Source organism: Myotis nattereri (genome assembly GCF_964212035.1).
Source record: "Myotis nattereri genome assembly, chromosome: X".
Classification (NCBI taxonomy): Eukaryota; Metazoa; Chordata; class Mammalia; order Chiroptera; family Vespertilionidae; genus Myotis; species Myotis nattereri.
In genome coordinates this window covers 145,544,296-145,563,403 of record NC_138078.1, presented here as the reverse complement: position 1 = coordinate 145,563,403, position 19,108 = coordinate 145,544,296, and the positions used below count along the sequence as shown (strand labels likewise).

Sequence of the window (19,108 nt, the reverse complement as noted above, 5' to 3'; positions counted from 1 at the left end):
AGCCAACCCCACCCACAACCCAATATATGGCATCTCTCCTGGTTGGCTTGAAGGTCTGGGGTGGAGGGAGAGGGAGGCGACACGGTCCTCACTTGGATCTCATCCACATCAGCAATCCAGGCCCGGGCCTTAGCAAGAGCCTCCTTGAGAGCCTGGATGTTGGGCAGGTGAACAGGAATGTTTTCTGCCTCATGGATTATGGCCTCGAGTGTGGCTGGTGGATGCTTCTGCCTGAAGGTAGGGAAAAAAGAGGCCTCAGTCTGGGGTGGTCTGTCTGACCAGAAACCCAGCCTGACTACCAGATACAGCGGTGTGAGCCCCTGGGGCTGCCACGTGGGCCTACTTGCATGTATTGTGCCTACGGGTGGCTGCCAGTCACTGCTGGCAGCGCCTACACACACAACTTTGGGCTGTACTTGTCAGGTTGCCCTGTGTGTGATGTTTTTCTACCAATGTGTGTCCATCTGCCTGTCGGTGCTTGTGCTCATGTGCACCTGCAAAGGGAGTCCTCCGTACACGGGGACTGTCCACCTCTGCTTCCCCACAAAGACTGTCTGCCTCTATGTGTATACGGAGTTTTGTTTTTTTGTGTTTTTTTTTTAAAGATAAGATAGGGAACGAAAAAGGGAAGGAGAGTCAATACACCAACACAGGAGCCTGGTACCCAAGGCCACCCACAGGAATCATCTTCAGCTTCTCTACTAACTCCGAAGGCTGGGGAAGGGCAGAGAGGGGAAGAGGCTGGCCCCAGCACCAGAAACTCACCTGGCCTCCAGACAGAGGTGGGCCTTCTCCTCCCAGCGTTCGGCGATGGTCAGCAGCTCCTGCAGCTCGGCCCGGGCCTTATCCACAGCGGGGCTAGGGGCTACACTGGCACCCGCCACCAGCAGTCCTCGCATGACAGCCAGGGTGCCCCTTCGGGCTGAGGGGGCCAACGTGCGTTTCACCTCATCCAGCCACCGCGCCTGTTCCACCTGCCGCTGGAGCTGCTGGGCCTCGGGCACCTCCACTCCCAGCTGCCGCCCTCTCTCCAACAAGGACTGCAGGAGCCCTGGGCTGGAGGGCAGTGAGGCCAGGGCCTCACGGGCCTCAGCCTGGTAGGCCTCCACCTGGTCCAGAACACCCTACCGGGGCACAGATGAAGAACACACCCTTCAGCTGGGCTCGCTTCCAGGTCCCACCACCAGATCTCCCGCCTACCTACCTTCTCACCCTTCAGTATTGGGAAGACAACCTAACATGAGCTGGGCTCCCCTCCTTCACTGTGCCCCGAGACACTGGTCCCTAACACTCACTGCCTATGTGAATACCCTTGGGGGATTTGTTAAAAATGCAGATTCCTGGGCCCCACCCCAAGATTCGTAATAGGGGCTGGTGAGGAGTTTCTGCTTATTTAAGTCCCCAGAGGGTTCTGAGGTACAGCACCAGGACACCCTCCTCGCTCTGCTATGCTTGGCCCTCACAAGCCCCTCCACTCACACCAGTGCCCATGGCTTTCTCCATCCCACTCTTACCTTCCTCAGCTTGACTCAGCTCCCCAGGCTCACAAACACCCTCGTACTTCTTCCTTTTCCTCTTTTACCTCCACCAGGAAACCTTCCCTTGATTTTGCATTCTATACTCATGCCTTTGCCACCTGTCCCTCACATCCCAGCCCTAAGAGGCAGTCACAAGAGCTCTGGCCTCCTGCTTCCCATTATTTTCTCACATGTCTTGCCTAAATATTGATGCCTTTTAAGGGAGCCAAGCGTGGCCGGCTGCCCAGGTCCCTCAACCCGCCTGAGCATTCAGGGGCACTCCAAGACCACCTCTACTTACCTTAACATCTCCAATCTGGTGCATGGCGCACGGCAGGTTGCTCATCTGGTCCAGAAAGGCCCGGAGCTCGGCCAGGGTCATCTGTACATCAGCTACCCTGTGGGGACTGTGAAGTTTCACATGTGGGGTTTCAAGTCCCCTCCTTCCATGTCTTTGCTGAGACCTAACACTTTTCCTCACAACTTCCCACCTTGATCTCTCATGCTTCAGCTTCCCCAGGGTGGAGGGAGGGTTCCCAGATTCAAGTGCATTCATATGAGGAGAACACTTGTTCCCTTACCTTCTAAAATGGAGATAACGGTACTATCCTCACTAGGTTGTTATGAGGATTAACAACGATAAGAGAGGAATATAGGATACATTTGGGAAGGGGGGGCTTAGAAATTCATTGATGGTCACAGAAGCTGGACTTTTCAACCCATCCTCTACTGTGAGCTGTCAGTAAGCCCCAAGCCTTCCACCAGTCTTCCCTGCCCACATGTTCCCTCAGCCTGTCTGAGATCTCCCCCAGGTATTGAAATAAAGGGACATTTCTAGCTTTCTTAGGACCGAGATACTCTTCTCCATTCTAATTGTCTGGTCTCTCTGCCCTCCCCCCATCACCTCCCAGACCACCTTGAACTTGTCAGCTTCCTACTGCTGTCGCCTGCCTGGTGGCACTCAGAGTCCATCCCTCGCAGCACTTTTCCTAGGTGCCACGTGCGCCCAACACCTCATGATGCCATACCCAGCTTCCTGGCCGCTGACCAGGCCCAGTGCCCGGGACACACAAGCCTCTGCCTCACTCAGGCAGTTCTTTAGTCGTTGCAGCAGCTCACTGTTCGGGAACCTCCGCTCACGGGCCTCAGACTCCAGTGCTCTCAGCTCTTCAAGGCCTGGAGAGAGAATGAGAGCAGCAAGGAGTAGGCAGCATTGAGTAAAGATAGAGCAAGAGGGTGGGGGCACAGAAGAAAAGGGAGTAGAACTTGCCTGTGGAGTCCCTCCGACCCCCCCATCACTCACTGCGCTTCCGCCCATCCTCCACCTCCAGGGCCACTCGCACTTTGTTGGCCCAGGTGTCAAAGGACTCAGCCCGAACCTTCAGCTTATGTAGCATGGCAGGGAGCTCATCCAAGGTGTAGCGATACCTGGAGGAAGAGGGCAGAGAAGAGCACCTCTCGCCCCGCTCTGCATCTCCCTCCTCGGCCCACTTCCTCCAGGTAGGCCCCCCTGCTCACCGCAGGTACTGCCGGCTACTGGAGCACTTGCAGAGGTCATTGATGTGGGAAAGGCAGACAAGGCCGTCTGGACAGTCGTAGCAGGCCAGGGCTGATAGGAAGCACGTGGTCTTACACTTGATGCACTGGCGCTCATCATCCGGGAGCAGCTCGAAAGCTTCTCGCTCAGCTTCAGTGATGCCCTGGGGGCAGTTCGACCCACGCTTATTATATGGAACCAGAACAGGGCCCACATCTCAGCCACCACTGAGCCCCGTGTTAGAAACCAAGCTATGCTGAGAGCTGGGGGCGGGGGGGGGGGGGGAGCTCAGACTTCAAGGAGCACCCTGCCTCTATGAAGTCCAGACTCACAGCTGGGAGAATCAGACGGCCCAGGGGAAGATCAGTGTGGGCTGAGCGGAACAATCAGGTACGATTGGCATCAGCTATAAGGGCCTTTTGGGTGGAAGAACATAAGGAAAGTGGTAACCAAGGCGCCAGAGAGGTGGCAAGGTGTGGGAGTAGGCAGGAGAAAGGCCATGCACTGGGGAACGAGGCTGGCTTCTAGCCACTCAGCACCTACTGTGTTCCAGGCACTGTGCTGGCAGCTTAGCAGGCAGGCCTCACTGAGTGCACATACATAAGTTCCAGAAATAAAACCTGTGCCTGTCTCCACTGTTTAAAGATACAATTTTTCCCCAAAACCTAATAAGCAATGACTTCATCTGTTGCTCAGATGAAGAAAAAGCAATCCATTCCAAAAAATGGAGGACAAGCTGGCTTAGTGGGAGGAATTGAAAGATAATACAACGCTATCATTATAGGCAATTTCAGGGATTTTAAAGGGACATTTGGATTCTTAACAGTTTTTATCTTGTATTTCTTTAACACCTATTCTTTACATAAAATATGATGTCCAGTGCATATTACGAATCCCACTTGGCCACTTATTAGCTGTGTGATCTTGACTTATTTAAACCTCTTTAGGTCTTGTAAAATGGAGATAATGGTACCAGTCTCATTGGGTTGTTATGAGGATTAACAAAGATAAAGCAACTAAGGACTTAGAAAAGTATCTTAACACTTAGAATAAGTGGAACCATATAAAAGCCAAATAGCCAAAGCAATCTTGTAAAAGAAGAACAAAGCTGGAGGTAACACAGTTCCTGATTTCAAACTATACTACAAGGCTATAGTAATGAAAACAGCATGGTACTGGCATAAAAACAGGCACATAGGCCAATGAAACAGACGTGAGAGCCCTGAAATAAACCCCTACATATATACTGTCAACTAATATTTTTGACAAGGGAGCCCAGACTATTCAATGGGGAAGTAATAGTCTCTTTAATAAATGGTGCTGGGAAAAGTAGATAATCACATGCAAAAGAATGAAACTGGACCCTATCTTACACCACTCACAAAAAGTAACTTGAAATAGATTAAAGACATAAACAGAAGACCCGAAACCATAAAAATCCTAGAAGAAAACATAAGAAAAACATCTCCCTGACATTGGTCTTGGCAACAATTTTTTTGCATGACACCAAAAGCTCAAATAAAAAGCAAAAAGAAGTGGGAATAAACCAAAACTAGAAAGTTTCTGCACAGCAAAAAATAAATATAATCAACAAAATGAAAAGCCAAATATGGAATGACAGAAAATATTTGCAAACCATATAAAGGGTTAATATTCAGAATATACAAAGATACAAATATACAACTCAATGGCAAAAAAAAAAACCAATTCAACTGGGCAAGTGTGGTGCTTTTAAGAAGGCAGCTGAACTACACTCATCTACACACACAACTGACACATGCTTATGAGAAATCTATTCAAGGAGGGCTGCCCTCTACTTGGTGATTTTACTTTAGTGTGAGCTATCAAACCATCTGAATGTAATAAAATGGCATTTCCTAAGAAGTGTTCCACATTTCAACCATTTTCTTCATGTATTAATATTACCAATAGCAGCAGTTGCTACATAGCAAATGCTACAGATGCTATTACTACAGATGCTTTGACATAAGTCACCTTACTCATGCTTTACCACCTTGTAAGTGAAGTATTTATTTCCATTTTACAGTGTGGGAAAGTGAGACTATGAGAGGTTAAGTGACTTGAAAAGGCCATCCAGCCAATCCGCATATGCCAGTCTACCTTGCTGGGTTATTTAAATAATAATGAATAGCAGCTATACTAGCACTTGCTATGGCTCAGTTACTTAATATACATCTTAATCTACACAGCTTTCAAAAAGGTAGCACTGAGTCGGTGTGGCTCCGTGGTTGAGTGCCAACCCATGAACTGAGAGGTCGCCGGTTTGATTCCCGGTCAGGGCACATGCCCAGGTTGTGGGCTCGATCCCCAGTAGAGGGCATGCAGGAGGCAGCCAATCAATGATTCTCTCTCATCATTGATGTTTCTCTCCCTCTCTCTTTCTCTCCCTTCCTCTCTCTGAAACCAATAAAAACATCCTATATAATAAAAGGCTAATATGCAAATAACCAAATGGTGGAATGACTGGTCGCTATGATGTGCACTGACCATCAGACACTCAATGCAGGAGCTGCCCCCTGGTGGTCAGTGCGCTCCCATAGGGGGAGCACCGCTCAGCCAGAAGCCCTGAGCCAGGCTCAAAGCTGGTAAGTGCGGTGGTGGGAGCCCCTTCTGCCTCCAAGGCAGTGCTAAGGCCTAAGCCAGGGGTGGGCAAACTTTTTGACTCGAGGGCCACAATGGGTTCTTAAACTGGACCGGAGGGCCGGAACAAAAGCATGGATGGAGTGTTTGTGTGAACTAATATAAATTCAAAGTAAACATCATTACATAAAAGGGTACGGTCTTTTTTTTTTTTAGTTTTATTCATTTCAAATGGGCCGGATCCGGCCCACGGGCTGTAGTTTGCCCACGGCTGGCCTAAGCCATCAGTTGGGCATCCACCGAGGGCTTTTGGACTGTGAAGGGGTGCAGACAGGGCTGAGGGGACCCCCCCCCCGTGCATGAATTTTGTGCACCAAGCCTCTAGTTAAAAATAAAAACAAACCAAAAAGATAAGCACTATTATAATCCCCGTTTTTCAGACAGGCATTCTGATATTCAGTGAAGTAAATTAACTTCCTTGTGGTTGTTGGTAAATGGGAGAGCAGGGAACGGGATGTAGTTCCCCATCCAGACGCATCTAGCTCTTTTTACTACTCCCTGAGAATAGAAGCTACAGTTACTTCTTGGGGCCACCCCTCCTTCCCCCCACTCTGCCATGCTAGGGTGTCTGATCCAGGGCACTCTCCCCACCACTCACTTTTTCCAGCAGAGCCTTTCGTAGACGCCGCTCCTCCTGAACCATGATGAACATCTCCTTATGCACAGCTGCTGCCAGGTTCAGGTCCAGCTTCTCTGGGCAGGCAGCCATCTTGCATATGAGCTCCTCATGGGAGAAGACACAGTATCTACGGAGTCGGCGGTAGTGCTCAATGCACTGGCGCCCAGCTGGCAACTGTGGACAGGTTCAAAGTTGAGTTTGGCCAAATGTGGAGACATGCGGTGCCTCAGCTTCCCCATAACCCTCCTCCTGCTTCTCCCTTCCAGCCTACCACACTCCAGACTCACCCAGTCAGCAGTGCAAAAGTTGACAGCCTCAGCAAAATTGTAGCCTTGGTTGAAGCCACTGTGGTAAGCGCGAGGGAAGGTAATGACGAATTCTCCTGCACACTGGTTGGTGCGGACAACCTGAGAAAGAAAGGCCAACATCACTGAGACAGACGTTTTCCACCGTCTGCAGAAACCTGATCTATAGTAAGTGCAGGGTACTTATGGAGACAAAGGAAAGCCTGAGGAACACAGTCTGACAACACATTCCCAGACCCTCAAACTGTGAAAGGACTGACCATTGGTCTCTAGATCTCAAGGTTTTGTGTTGACAGATGAGAGGAAAATTGGAGTCAAAAGTAAGAACTGTACACACCAAAATATTTCAGCCTCACTAGTAATTTTTATAAAAATTTAAAATATCACCTTTCATTAAGCTAGTCAAGGTTTTTTCATTAGAATATTTTTATCAGTCATACATGCAGCTTCTAGAGCCAAATGGTTCTACGGCGTTTGTTATAAAACCACTAGACCCTGCCATTCTCCACTCCCCAGAGCCAACTGCTTTCACCTCTTCTTATTTTGGCATTTACTTTAATACTGAACAACATGCCTCTAGGCTAAATCAAAAACAGCCTACATCTCAATTTGCTTAATTTTCTACGCATGTATTAGTAATTTAATCCCTACCTTTTGGACAAGTGTCCAATTCTGCTCTCTATGTTTTCACATTTCTGTAAGCCTCTCATGGAGCCTTATGATCTGTTCCAATCTGGACCAGCTGTCCCTCCTGGATTATCACTCTCCTGTGAAGGATCACCTGTGTTCCCAGATCCCACGTTTTCCTCTTTCTTGGTTTTTGATTTATTCCTTTGCTGTGCTTAAGCACATTCTCTTCTCTAGCTTACTGAGAAACGATGGGAAGAGTTTTTTTGTTTTTGTTTTGTTTTTTTTAAATTGCATATAGAATCCTAAGTTGAAAATCATTTGAAGGCATGGCTCTAGTCTTCTAGATTCCAGTATTATTTTGAAAACTCTGATGCCATTCTGATTACTAATGCTTTGAATTAAACCTGTTTTCTCTCTCAGAAAGCTTGTAGGATTTTTCTGGTCCCAGTGTTTAACATGAAAATCCACCAAATATACCTTGGTGTAGGTCCATTTTCATTCACGTACTGGGTAGGCCCTTTGATTCCAGAAACTCAGTCGTTCAGTTCAGGGACATTTTCTTCAATGATTTCATTAACGACTTGATCCTTTCAGTTTTTCTGTATTTTCTTTTCAGAACTCCTATTATTTATTGAGCCTCCTAAATAAATTCTGTAATTTTCTCTACATTTGTCCATATTTATCTTTTTATCCTATTTTTTTTTTTCTGGGAGAATTCCTTAATTATTCCTCTTCTAACATTTTTTGATTTTTTTAAATTTTTCAGTTTTGCTAGCATAATTTTAATTTCCAAGAGCTCTTTTTTGTTCTCCGTATGCTCTTTTAAAATAGTAATTGTTCTTATTTCATGTTTGCAATATATGCTCATCTCTAAAGTTACTAATGAGGTTTATTTTCTTTTCCTTTTTAAAGTTTACTTCTCCCTGCCTATGCTGTTTCTCCAGGTAGCTTTTTCCCCATTTGGTTCCATTCTGTTTTCTACAGTTTCCTTGATTGTATGTTAATTTGTGGCTACTTATATTTAAGAGTAAGAAATGAAAAAAATGAATAGAAACTCTGAAAGCATAGTTAATTTTGTCAACTGTGAGCTTCATTGTAGGGTGATCTGGCTGAGCCATTCAGTTTGGGAAACTCTAGGTTTTTCCTTTTGGGCCAGATTCCTGAGGGAAAAAAGTGTGACTGCCAGTGTTCTGAGAGCCAAGTAGAGGAATATGGCTGGGAACCTCAGCATCCAGTCTGTATACAACAAGAACTCCTATTATTTTCACTGTACCTCGACCCTCAACTGTACCTAGAATATCTCAATCCAGAGATCTTCTATTTTAACCTCTTTAAAATTAAATTTCTTGTCTGTTGCTGGAGTGAGGGAGGGTCGTATTTCCAGCTGCCCAGAATGGGAGGGTATCTCACAGCTTCTTATAGAGACATGAACCAATCCTTATTTTCACCTCATTCTCTTTATTCCCAGAATGCCTGGTGCCACCAACTAGTAAACTTTTGGGGGATTGTGAGGTATAAATCAGGTTGGTTCTCAGATATACCAGTACTGACTTAAGAATGAATTTTCTCGTTTTCTAGTTTCAAGCATTTTGTTTATCATTGTCTTCTCTCTTGTTTTTCCATCTGTTTTTTTTACCTTAAATAAAAACCCTCTGTGCCATTTTAGTGGAGTTTCAGTATAGAATGGAAGTATCCATCTTTATGTTTAATTCACCATCTTTACCGAGAAGTCTCATAAAGTTTTCTAAGATGAATATTCAATGCTGATAAAGACAAAGTGAAATAGGTACAGTGTCAATGAGGGGACAAATAACCTCTACTCTCTAGAAAGCAAAACTGCTAATAAATATCAAAAACCTAAGATATTTATATCCTTCAATCCAACGATTCCTCTGCTAGGATTCTAGATTAATGTGGAGAGAATTAATATCCTAACAATACTGAATCTTCCCATTAGTTAAAACACCTACATATTTATTCAGGTCACGCATCAACCCCCACCTCCAATACATTTTCTTCTTAAATCTATCCCTACTTAGAGGCAACATTAGCATTTCTTGCCTGTATTATAGCACTGGGCCCCATTATCAACCACTGGAAGTTCCAAAAAATGCGAATCTGACCCTACTGAGAAGCCCTCACTTGAATCCCTATTTCCACGTGATAGAGCCATGGCCAGACAGGCAAATTCTTCCTCTTCCTTCCTTTGTGCTTTTGTGACCGCCTTCCTAAGGACCCAGTCTGTTTTCTTTTGTAGCACCTCTAACATTTTATCCTACTTGTTACCTGTCCTCCACCCATCTGTGCATACCCGTAGGGCAGGGACAGGATTATCTACCTTTGTGGTGATGACCAGAGGCCTTGCACACAGAGGGAGTTCTAGCAATATCTGTTGAATGATCTAGTTCCAGCCTTAATTTTAAAGATGTGAAAAATGAGTCCCAGAGAAGTCTCAAATAGCAGAGCCAGAAATAGAACCTAATGCTCCCGACTCTTTGTCTCAACCTACCCCCTCATGTTGGCAATGTCCATCAACTGGTGAATGATAAACAAAACATGGTATACCCCTACAATGGAAAATTATCTGTATAAAGGCCTAAGCGACCGTTAGTGGAACAACCAGAACGACTAGTTGCTATGACACACACTGACCACCAGGGGGCAGATGCTTAATGCAGGAGCTGCCCCCTGGTGGTCAGTGCGCTCCCACAGGGGGAAGCACTGCTCAGCCAGAAGCTGGGCTGATGGCTGGCAAGCACAGCAGCAGTGGCAGGAGCCTCTCCCGCCTCCACAGCAGCACTGAGGATGTCCGACTGCTGGCTTAGGTAAGGGGGGAGGGGTCCCAGACTGCGAGAGGGATGTGCGACTGCCGGCTTAGGCTCTTGGGGAGCGGGCCTAAGCCGGCAGGCGGACATCCCCTGAGGGGTCCCAGACTGTGAGAGGGCACAGGCCAGGCTGACGGAGTCCCCCCCCCACCCCCCGCACGAATTTCATGCACCGGGCCTCTAGTTCCATTATAAAAAGAAACAAAGTTCTGACACAGGCTATATATAATATGAACTTTGAAAAGATTATGCTAAGTGAAAGAAGCCAGACACAAAAGACTACATATTATTATATTTATATAAACTATCTACAAGAGACAAATCTGTAGAAATAGAAGGCAGATTAGTGGTTGTTTGGGACGAAGGGTTGGAATGGAGATTGACTGCAAAAGGACATGGACATGAAGTACCTTTTTGGGGTGATAAAAATGTTCTAAAACTGGATTGTGGCGATGGTGTAACACAACTCTGTAAATTTGCTCAACTGTATACTTAAAATGCGTGAATTTTATGGTATGCAAATTGTACTGCAAGAAAGCTATTTTTTTAAAAAGACGATATTTTTTTTATTTATTTTTAGAGAGAGGAAGGGAAGGGGAGAGAAACATCTATATGAGAGCGTAACATCTATTGGCTGCCTCCTACAAGCCCACTACTGGGGATGAGCCTGCAACCCAGGCATATGTCCTGATCAGAAATTGAACTGGCAACCTTTTGGTGCACTGGATGAGGCCCAAACAACTGAGTCACAGTGGCCAGGGCAAGACTTGCTATTTTTAAAAAGGTGGTTATAAACAGTTCTTAGTAAGGAAGCAAAAATCATTTCAGTCCAGCACTGTCCAATATGCCAGCCACATATGCTTTTAAATTCTCTAGTAGCCACATTAAAAAAATAAAACATATGCAATTAATTTCAATATATTTTATTTAACTTAATATAGCTGCCATATTACCATTTTAATGTGTAATTGGTATACAAAAGTATTAGTGAGATATTGTTTTGTACTAAGTCTTGAAATCCAACGTGTTTTAACTTTCAGCACATTACAGTTAGGACTAGTCATGCTTCCAGTGCTCAGAGACCGCATGTGGCCATTAAACTTACAAGAAAAGATTATAAAATCTACACACTGATTATTGCTATGTCAAAATTTACACAGAAAAAACAACAGATGGAAATAAAAAATGTGAACGAAATAAGGATGGCCTCTCTATTTTCATTTTTTGGGAAGAGGGCATGTTTCTTTTATAATGAAAATAATAGTTATACTATATATCTATAAAAAGAAATGGCCTTTTCTCACCAAAGAGGAAGGAGGGGGCAGGCTAAAGATAGCTCTGGGGGAGCTCCAAATGGATAAACTGCAGCCTGCCAACACGAGAATCTGAAAATCACAGATGCCTTGGATTGAGGGATACTGCCATGAGCAAGAGAAATGCTGTGGCCGCAAAGAGCGTATATTTAAAAGTCTGTGATAAAGTTTTTTTAAAAAGAGGAAAGAACTAAGCAGCTACATATATATATGCATCTTTTTTTTTAATTGAGTTTTTTTTTTAGAGAGGGGAAAGAGAGAAACATCGGTACGAGAACACAACGTCAAATGGCTACCTCGTGCACCCTATCAGGACTGAGTCCACACGCGGGCATGTGCTCTGACCAGGAATCAAACCAGCAAGGGACGATGCACAATCCACTGACCAACACCGGCCAGGGCTATATATGTATCTTAGCTGTCTGAATCCTTAAGAGAATCCACCTCTACTTTTATAATTTTCCTTGACACTGTAGGCAAGGTTTGAGGAAAGGTCAGACCCAATGTCTAGTTGTGAAGAGAACTGGAAGGGCCTTTGATCAACTGGACATCTCAACTCCAGTAATTCTTAAATGGGGTGAGGTGGAGACAGAAAAGGATACTACACCTCTAAGTAGAAGAAGGTTGCCTGAACTATTGTAGATGCTTCCTCTAATCCCTAGATATCTCAATCCTTGGTTAAAGATCACTACAACGTAAAATAAAAAATATTACTCAAAGGGGTTATGCAGTATATCAAAACAAGGTGAAGGCAAGAAGAAATTTGGGTGAAAACCACTGACCCAGTCCAAAGCCCTACTGTACTAATGTCCAGGGATCTCAAGGAGACATTGATTCAATACGTACTGCCTGCCTACCATACCCCATGCGTTAGACTAAGTGGCAAGGCAGGTTAGGGTGGGGAATAGAAGGGAGAAGGGAGGAGTATAGAATAAAACTCAAAGCAAAGGTGGTGAATGCACTAATCCCTGTCCCTACAGGACTATTCATCAGGCTATTTTAAGATCCACACCAGGAAACTAACTGATGCTAATTAATGCTGGAAATTCCCAGGAATATAAAGTCTCTTATAGGTAAGCCAGGCTTATAACTAGCAAAGCGTTTGATAGAGGCCCACAGGAGGATAGGATAAGCCAGGACTCTGGGTTCAACTTTTTTAAAAAATGTTGAAAGATATTAGCACTTTTTTTAAAAGGTTACCTTACACCCCAGCTTTATTGAGATATATAAAACATTGTGTAAGTTTAAGGTGTACAACATATTGATTTGATAGACTTATATATCGCAAAATAATTGCCACCACTGAACCTCACACCTGTTAATTAAGTAAAAAGACCTAACACTGCTCCAAGGGTTATAGTATGGAAAGTATGGCAGAGAACTGCTAGTTGTCCCCTGATAATCTCTCACCTTCTTTCATAGTAACATGACCTCCAATTTGTAGCTGGTACGTAACCATCCAGAACAAAAATCACATTTCCCAGTTTTCCCTGCAGCTCAATGTGGCCATGTGACTAAGTTGTGACTAACAGGAAATGAATAGAAATGATGTCTGCCCTTAAAAGTAAAGAGAACCATCTTGCCCTGTCCTTCTCCCATTTCCCTCTTGTACTGGCTGGAATGCAGATGTGATAAGAAGCCACCCCTAAGGTGTTGCCCTCAAACACGTGGCCCAGAAGGCTCACCATCACATTGTATATCTAACCGTTATTTTGGGTCTCTATTAGAGCCGTCAAACCGATAGCCCAATGAAGATACAACAGGAATGAGAAATGGGGAGGGGTAGATTCCAGACAATGACCACCACCATTACAAAGGACATTGCTAAATCATTCCTACTCCTTGTCCCTGTTTCCTGGACACTCACCGGCACGCCATGGGACATGAGGGTATTGGGATTCATGAGGGTGACAAGTTGGTGGAGGAGGTCAGGCTGGCTATCAAAGAGCTCAGGTGTCAGCTTCTTCATCACCTCCTCTAAATGTTCTGCTGCGAGCGAGGGTACCCCATACCAAGTCTTCGGTTCACCCCTGTCCAATTGGAAAGGGGATATAGAGTGGTCACATCCATGGTCCTGAGGGCGTCCAGCCTGCTTTCCCAGGTCCCTGGGTCCCCACTCACCAGTGGAGGTAGTTAATGGAGTAACTCCAGTGATCCTCAATGTGCCAGCAAAAGGCTGAGAAGACCATGCCTACATAGAGCCAGGGCACCTTCATGCCGGAGATGTCTGCATTGATGTGGCACAGTACGGACTGCTCCAACACTGGCATCACATTCAGGTTCCAGCCACTGGTAGCATACTCCTGTCAGGTCAAGTATTTGTGGGAAGGGGATGAGGGTTATGATAAGGAACTGAGATCTTTAGCCCAGGGAATGTTAATTTTGAGGTCATAGACCTTTTTGAAACATCTAAGAAATAGTATAGGTATTCTCCTGCAAGTTAGAAGCTCCTGCTCTGTACCAAAACGCACCCTTCCCTTGATGCAGGGTCTGGGCCCTCATTTTTTTCTGCATGTACAATCTTACTCCCTAAGCTTTTTATGAACAAGTCAGGCACCCATGTCATACATCTTCTCATTTAATTCTTATAACCAATTTGTAATGTAGATACTATTCCCATTCCACAGACAAGGAATTAGTCAATCTCATGACTGGAGATGCCATGCCAGTTACCAGGCTATGATCTTTCCACACATCTCATCTCAAGTAAATCCCACAGAGCCACTGAATCTTTCAGACACTAGAAGTCTTGCCTAAGCTCACAGAGCTAACATATAACCATGAGTCATCCACTCACCTCCTCCTCAGGGGTTAGGTGACGCTTATTGTCGCTGACAGGGAAACCGCTGCCAAATTCTTTGGAATGGATGTCAGCCCCATACTCAACCGTCACATCTTCCTCAATGCTGTTCACCAGCCGCCAGAACTCCTTCTCCACAAGTTCTGTGGGTACCATCTGGGGGACAGGGGTAGCGAATGACTGGGGCCCGTCATATCCTAGCCCCACTGACCCGGGAGAGTTAAGACCGTCACACACCAGCAACCCATGACCCTAGCCCTGACACTACCCCAGTCCTCCATCACCTACGTGCACGGGCATGTTGAAGTAATCGGCTTTAAAGGAGTCAGCCATCTCTCCAAAGCTCTGCAGAGTGTATTCCCGGGTAGCCTGCTCAAAGCCAAAGGCTTCGGGGGGACGCTTACACTCCTGAAACCCAAAGGAGAACATGTCACAAGGGAGGGGCAAAGTGGTGGAGAAGTCTCCAAATCCGAGTTGGAATATGGGTACAGGCAGGGAGGGAAAATAGGCCTAGATCTGCACTTTGGGCACCGAGGCAGCTTCATTTAATAGCTCCGCCTTTCCTCCTAGCACCTCAGCTGAACGAGTCTTTTCATTCCTCACCTGCTCACTGCCATGCTTTTGCTCCTCTCTTGTTTGAGGACTTTACTATCTAAACCATGGGCTCTGACTTCAATATGCTATCCGATGCTCTTCTGCCACCATTTTTTTCTCTTGAGCTAAAATATGGATGTAGCCTGGCCCGCGTGGCTCAGTGGTTGAGCATTGACCTAAGAACCAGGAGGTCATGGTTCGATTCCCAGTCAGGGCACATGCCAGGGTTGCAGGCTCGATCCCCAGTGGGGGGCATGTGGGAGGCAGCCGATAAATGGTTCTCTCTCATCATTGGTGTTTGTCTCTTCCTCTCTGAAATCAATACAAATATTTTTAAAATAAATAAAATACGGGTTTATACAGCATGTTTAGGAAAGCTTTTTTTTATGCCCAGATTGGAACTAAAGGCCTGGGAAATGAGCAGTGAATATTCTAGTAGCTTGGAGGATGGGAGACAAAGGCACTAGCTTTCACAGTGCCAAAACCTACACTGTTCCTGTTCTTTAGATTTTCTCAAAGATTGGATGCCGGTCGACCTCACTTTGTACCTACAGTCCTGATTTTAGATGAGAGGTTGTGTGTATCCCAGAATCAGACACACACTCGTCTCGCGTCTGAGAAGTAAATGTCAATCTGGTCCACAACCACTGACAGAGCCAAGCAGAGCTGAGAATCTTGGCCGTCTGGGATACTGTTGGTATCCAAACTCCTCCCCAAAGGGATCTCCACCACTACCAAGGCCCATTCATTTTGCACTGCCAGGGTCTCCTCCATCATCTGGGTGTGTGCGTGTGTGTGCACTTGCACACCTGGTCTCTGCGACCTCAGCTGAGTCCCTGCGATAAGGCTAGAGAGACTATCAGTATCTGCTCTCCAGAAATCCAGAGAGAAATGGAGATGAGCAGAGAATTTGGATGAAGGTAGGAAGCTCGTGGAACAGACCTGGCGGACTTTTTAGGCTGCTGAGCCCTCACAGCTGCTTCAGCCGCTCTCCTTACTGCCCCTCTTGCACTAGGTAAATTCTCCCCATACACCGTTGCTTTGGCATTTCCTCCGCTCCCCAGTCTATAACTCCTGCCCACCTTTTCTATTGAAAGTCTACATCACTGCAAACTGATTTTATTATCACAACAGAAGGAAAACAAGTATTATACCCATATGATGGACCCCCTATAAGAAAAACAAATCATACCCATGAATAAATTTAATAATACAGAAAAATTATTAAAAGTAACAAATGAAAATATACAGTAAGATTCCCTAATGCAACAACAAAAAGACAAGAATAGACCAGCCTATTAACAATGGTTGTGTCTAGGTGATGAAATGAGAGGTAATTTGTCTATATTCTAAGCTTTCTAAAAAAAAACAAAGAATAAAATACTTGGAAATCAAAAGAACAATTTTTGCTTCATATTCCTGTCTTCCAAATGTCAATCCTGACATCTACCCTTAGTCATTTTCCTCTCTTTAGAATTTCTACACCTCCGAGTTTCTAACACACAATTTAGCATTTGATTACACGCCATTACATACAATCTGTCTAATCAGGACTCTCCCCACGAGGTCTGGGAGCTCCCAGAAGACACAGACGAAGGCTGTCTCCACCTCCTCTTTTTTCCAAAGCTCTGCCCAGCCTAGCCCCCACTCCAGGAACCCAAATCAGAAGCCTGTGGCTGAGCTAGGATGCTGCTCACAATAAAGCCAGACGAAGGAAGGCAAAGATAGCCTATGAGGCAGACATGGACTGTGGCTGGGAAGGCCTTACCGCCATGACACACTTTGGGCACCGCCAGACACCCTTGGGAATCTCAGGCAGAGGAGGCAGCAGGCAAAAGATGTGGTAGTTGTCATCACAGCCGTCACATAGCAGGAGTTTGTCGTCCTCATCCCCTCGGGAACACATCCGACATACATACGACTCAATCTGCCAGGGGAGGGAGGCAGTAGTTCATCCACCTAAGCCCTGTCCAGCCTTTACACAGCAGACTCCTCCAGAGGGACCCAGGTCTAGCAGTCTCCATCAGAAAGCTGCACTGCACCCTAGTTGGTTTGGCTCAATGGATAGAACATTGGCCCGTGGACTGAAGGGTCCTAGGCTTGATTCTGGTCAAGGGGAATCAGCTGCAGGCTCAATGGGGATTGGGGGTGGGGGGTGGGAGGGTGCACGTGCAGAAGGCAACCAATTGATGTGCCTCTCTCACATCGATGTTTCTTCCCCCCTCTCCCCATCCACTCTTGCTAAAAATCAATAGAAAAATATCCTCAGGTGAGGATTAACAACAACAACAAAAAAGCAAGCTGCAGTGCTCGCTAGCTGGATCATTCATGGCCCTATACAGGCTAGTCATACGCAGTCTGGAGTTTAACTGTATGCATGCACCACCTCCCCAAATATACTGGTCGAGTAGTGAAAGCAGAGTCTTTCTCATTCAATCCTAACCCTCCCCCCCTTTTTTCATTCAATCAACACTTGTGTGTTCTCCAGTTAAGACAGATTCTGCAGGTCAGTGATGAATATGACATGGCATCTGCCCTCTAGAGGCATACAGTAACCCAGAGATACAGGTTCATAAAAACTTAAGGGCAAAAAAATACAAAAACCCAACAAAAATAAAAAAATAAAAAATTCAAGGGCAGTGCAGAAACTGCCAAGAGTGGCCCATAGAGGGTACTGTGGGAGCCTAGAGAAGGAAGTACTCAAATCAGCTAGAGATAAGGAGGCACTCCGCCGCAGAGGTAACAGCTGAAACTGAAACCTGAAAGCCAACTGCAACGGGCAGAGTGCAAGGGGAAACTTTTCCAGGCGGAAGAACTGGCATGTGCAATGGATGGGAAAGGAGAGAGCATGGTGTGTCAGGGGAAAAAACCGAACATGCCTACAAGTAGTTTGGTGTGGCTATAACAGAGTGAGGGAGCAGTGTTGGGGAACAAGGCTAGACGTCAGCAGGGACTGGATCACGCATGGTAATGAGCTTAGCCTTTATCTTGGAATAATGGAGAGGGGGCAGCCTTCTCTGGACCCTTCCTGCACTTCATGTTGACAGTATTTGATCACCTTTTCTGGTTCTTTGTTTCATGTGAGTTGGCCTTGTTTCCCCAATTAAGTGAGCAACCTGAAGGCAGGGCCCACCATACCTACTTTTCTGCTCAGTGCAACCCGGTCCAGTGCCATGTTGGGGAAATGCTTGTTGAAGGGACAAGAAGCAAAGCATTAGGAAGTCAGGGCTGGGTCCTTACAAACTGGGCATTGCTGTGGTTCCTCCGCAGCCTCATAGTCATTTTGGTGCAGGGCTCTGGGCTGTGACTCAGCTCCTCCTTGCTCTCCAGGTAGGTCTTGGGTGAGGCCGGCTCCACCTTCATATCCCCGCCTGACTCCTCCTTTATCACTACAGTCGGAGGACACTCAGGCCCTTCCTTATCTGGGAGAGAGCAGAGCAGCTCTAAAGAACAGGTGTGAGCAATCAGGCCCTGCCTTCTCTCCCAGGGGAGGCCATCCTTCACACTGCCCCTTTCAGGCCTCACCTTTCTTCCGCAGAGTCTTGTCCTTGGCCATGAGGCCTAGGCCCATCATCTTGGGGCCTGCCCCATAGATCTGCAGCTTCTTCAGCTCCGGGTTCTTTTCAATGTCTTCTTCTGTGGGTTCCGGCTGGAAGAAGGAAGGAAATGAATCAAGACTGCCCCATCCTAACAGAACAATAGCTTAGAGCAGTGGTCGCCAACCAGTGGTCTGCGGACCACTGGTGGTCCACGAAGTCCGAAAAGTTGGCAACCGCTGGCTTAGAGGATACATCATCTGAGCTTATGCCAGGGGCTGAAGCATGGGTGGGCTGGGGCAAGAACTCAGAGCTGCTTTTCGGAGAAAGGGATTAAGTGAGCTCTCTCTTCAGCCCTCTCTTGGAAATGAATTAACACAGGATTCCAATTTTTCCACCTCTAAAATTGAGAATGTTAACTCCTACCTTAAAGTTACAAGGTTTGGAGATTACATAAATAAAGAAATCTAAAAGTGTCTGCCACTACCAATAAATGGCAGTGACTAATATGATTCTAACGTATGTGCCTTGGTGAGTCCAGGGACAGTGACTCTCTTGTTCTTTGTTGTATTTCCAGTGCCTAGAAGAACACCTGGCATATAAGCTTCAGCCTGAAGCTGGGATACAGATATAAGGAGAAAGAAGCTCTGCCCCTATGAGTGGAGTGACTCAGGAAAAGGACGAAGAAGGGCAGAAATAGAAAAGATACTGTATGAATAGATCAAGACCCAACTCAGAAGCTCAGCGGAGAGGGGAGGAAGAGCAAGAGTG

The 19,108-nt window shown here is 46.0% G+C and overlaps 1 protein-coding gene across 6 annotated transcripts in view; it reads right to left on the bottom strand.

The window, feature by feature from the left end:
• KDM5C (lysine demethylase 5C) overlaps positions 1 to 19,108 on the bottom strand; it is a 32,223-nt gene that overhangs the window by 4,354 nt on the left and 8,761 nt on the right. For 4 of the 6 annotated variants that reach the window (XM_081115056.1, XM_081115058.1, XM_081115057.1 and 1 more), the window contains exons 6-20: positions 18,327 to 18,450; positions 18,042 to 18,223; positions 16,570 to 16,728; positions 14,496 to 14,615; positions 14,205 to 14,363; positions 13,529 to 13,710; positions 13,275 to 13,437; positions 6,622 to 6,741; positions 6,314 to 6,508; positions 3,036 to 3,217; positions 2,821 to 2,945; positions 2,546 to 2,693; positions 1,819 to 1,924; positions 766 to 1,124; positions 93 to 231 (exon numbers count right to left, since the gene is read on the bottom strand). In XM_081115056.1, coding sequence (XP_080971182.1) covers positions 93 to 231; positions 766 to 1,124; positions 1,819 to 1,924; positions 2,546 to 2,693; positions 2,821 to 2,945; positions 3,036 to 3,217; positions 6,314 to 6,508; positions 6,622 to 6,741; positions 13,275 to 13,437; positions 13,529 to 13,710; positions 14,205 to 14,363; positions 14,496 to 14,615; positions 16,570 to 16,728; positions 18,042 to 18,223; positions 18,327 to 18,450 — 2,463 coding nt within the window. Of the gene's footprint in view, positions 1 to 92; positions 232 to 765; positions 1,125 to 1,818; positions 1,925 to 2,545; positions 2,694 to 2,820; positions 2,946 to 3,035; positions 3,218 to 6,313; positions 6,509 to 6,621; positions 6,742 to 13,274; positions 13,438 to 13,528; positions 13,711 to 14,204; positions 14,364 to 14,495; positions 14,616 to 16,569; positions 16,729 to 18,041; positions 18,245 to 18,326; positions 18,451 to 19,108 lie in introns of all 6 variants that reach the window. The other 2 variants (XM_081115054.1, XM_081115055.1) reach the window with 1 other exon arrangement.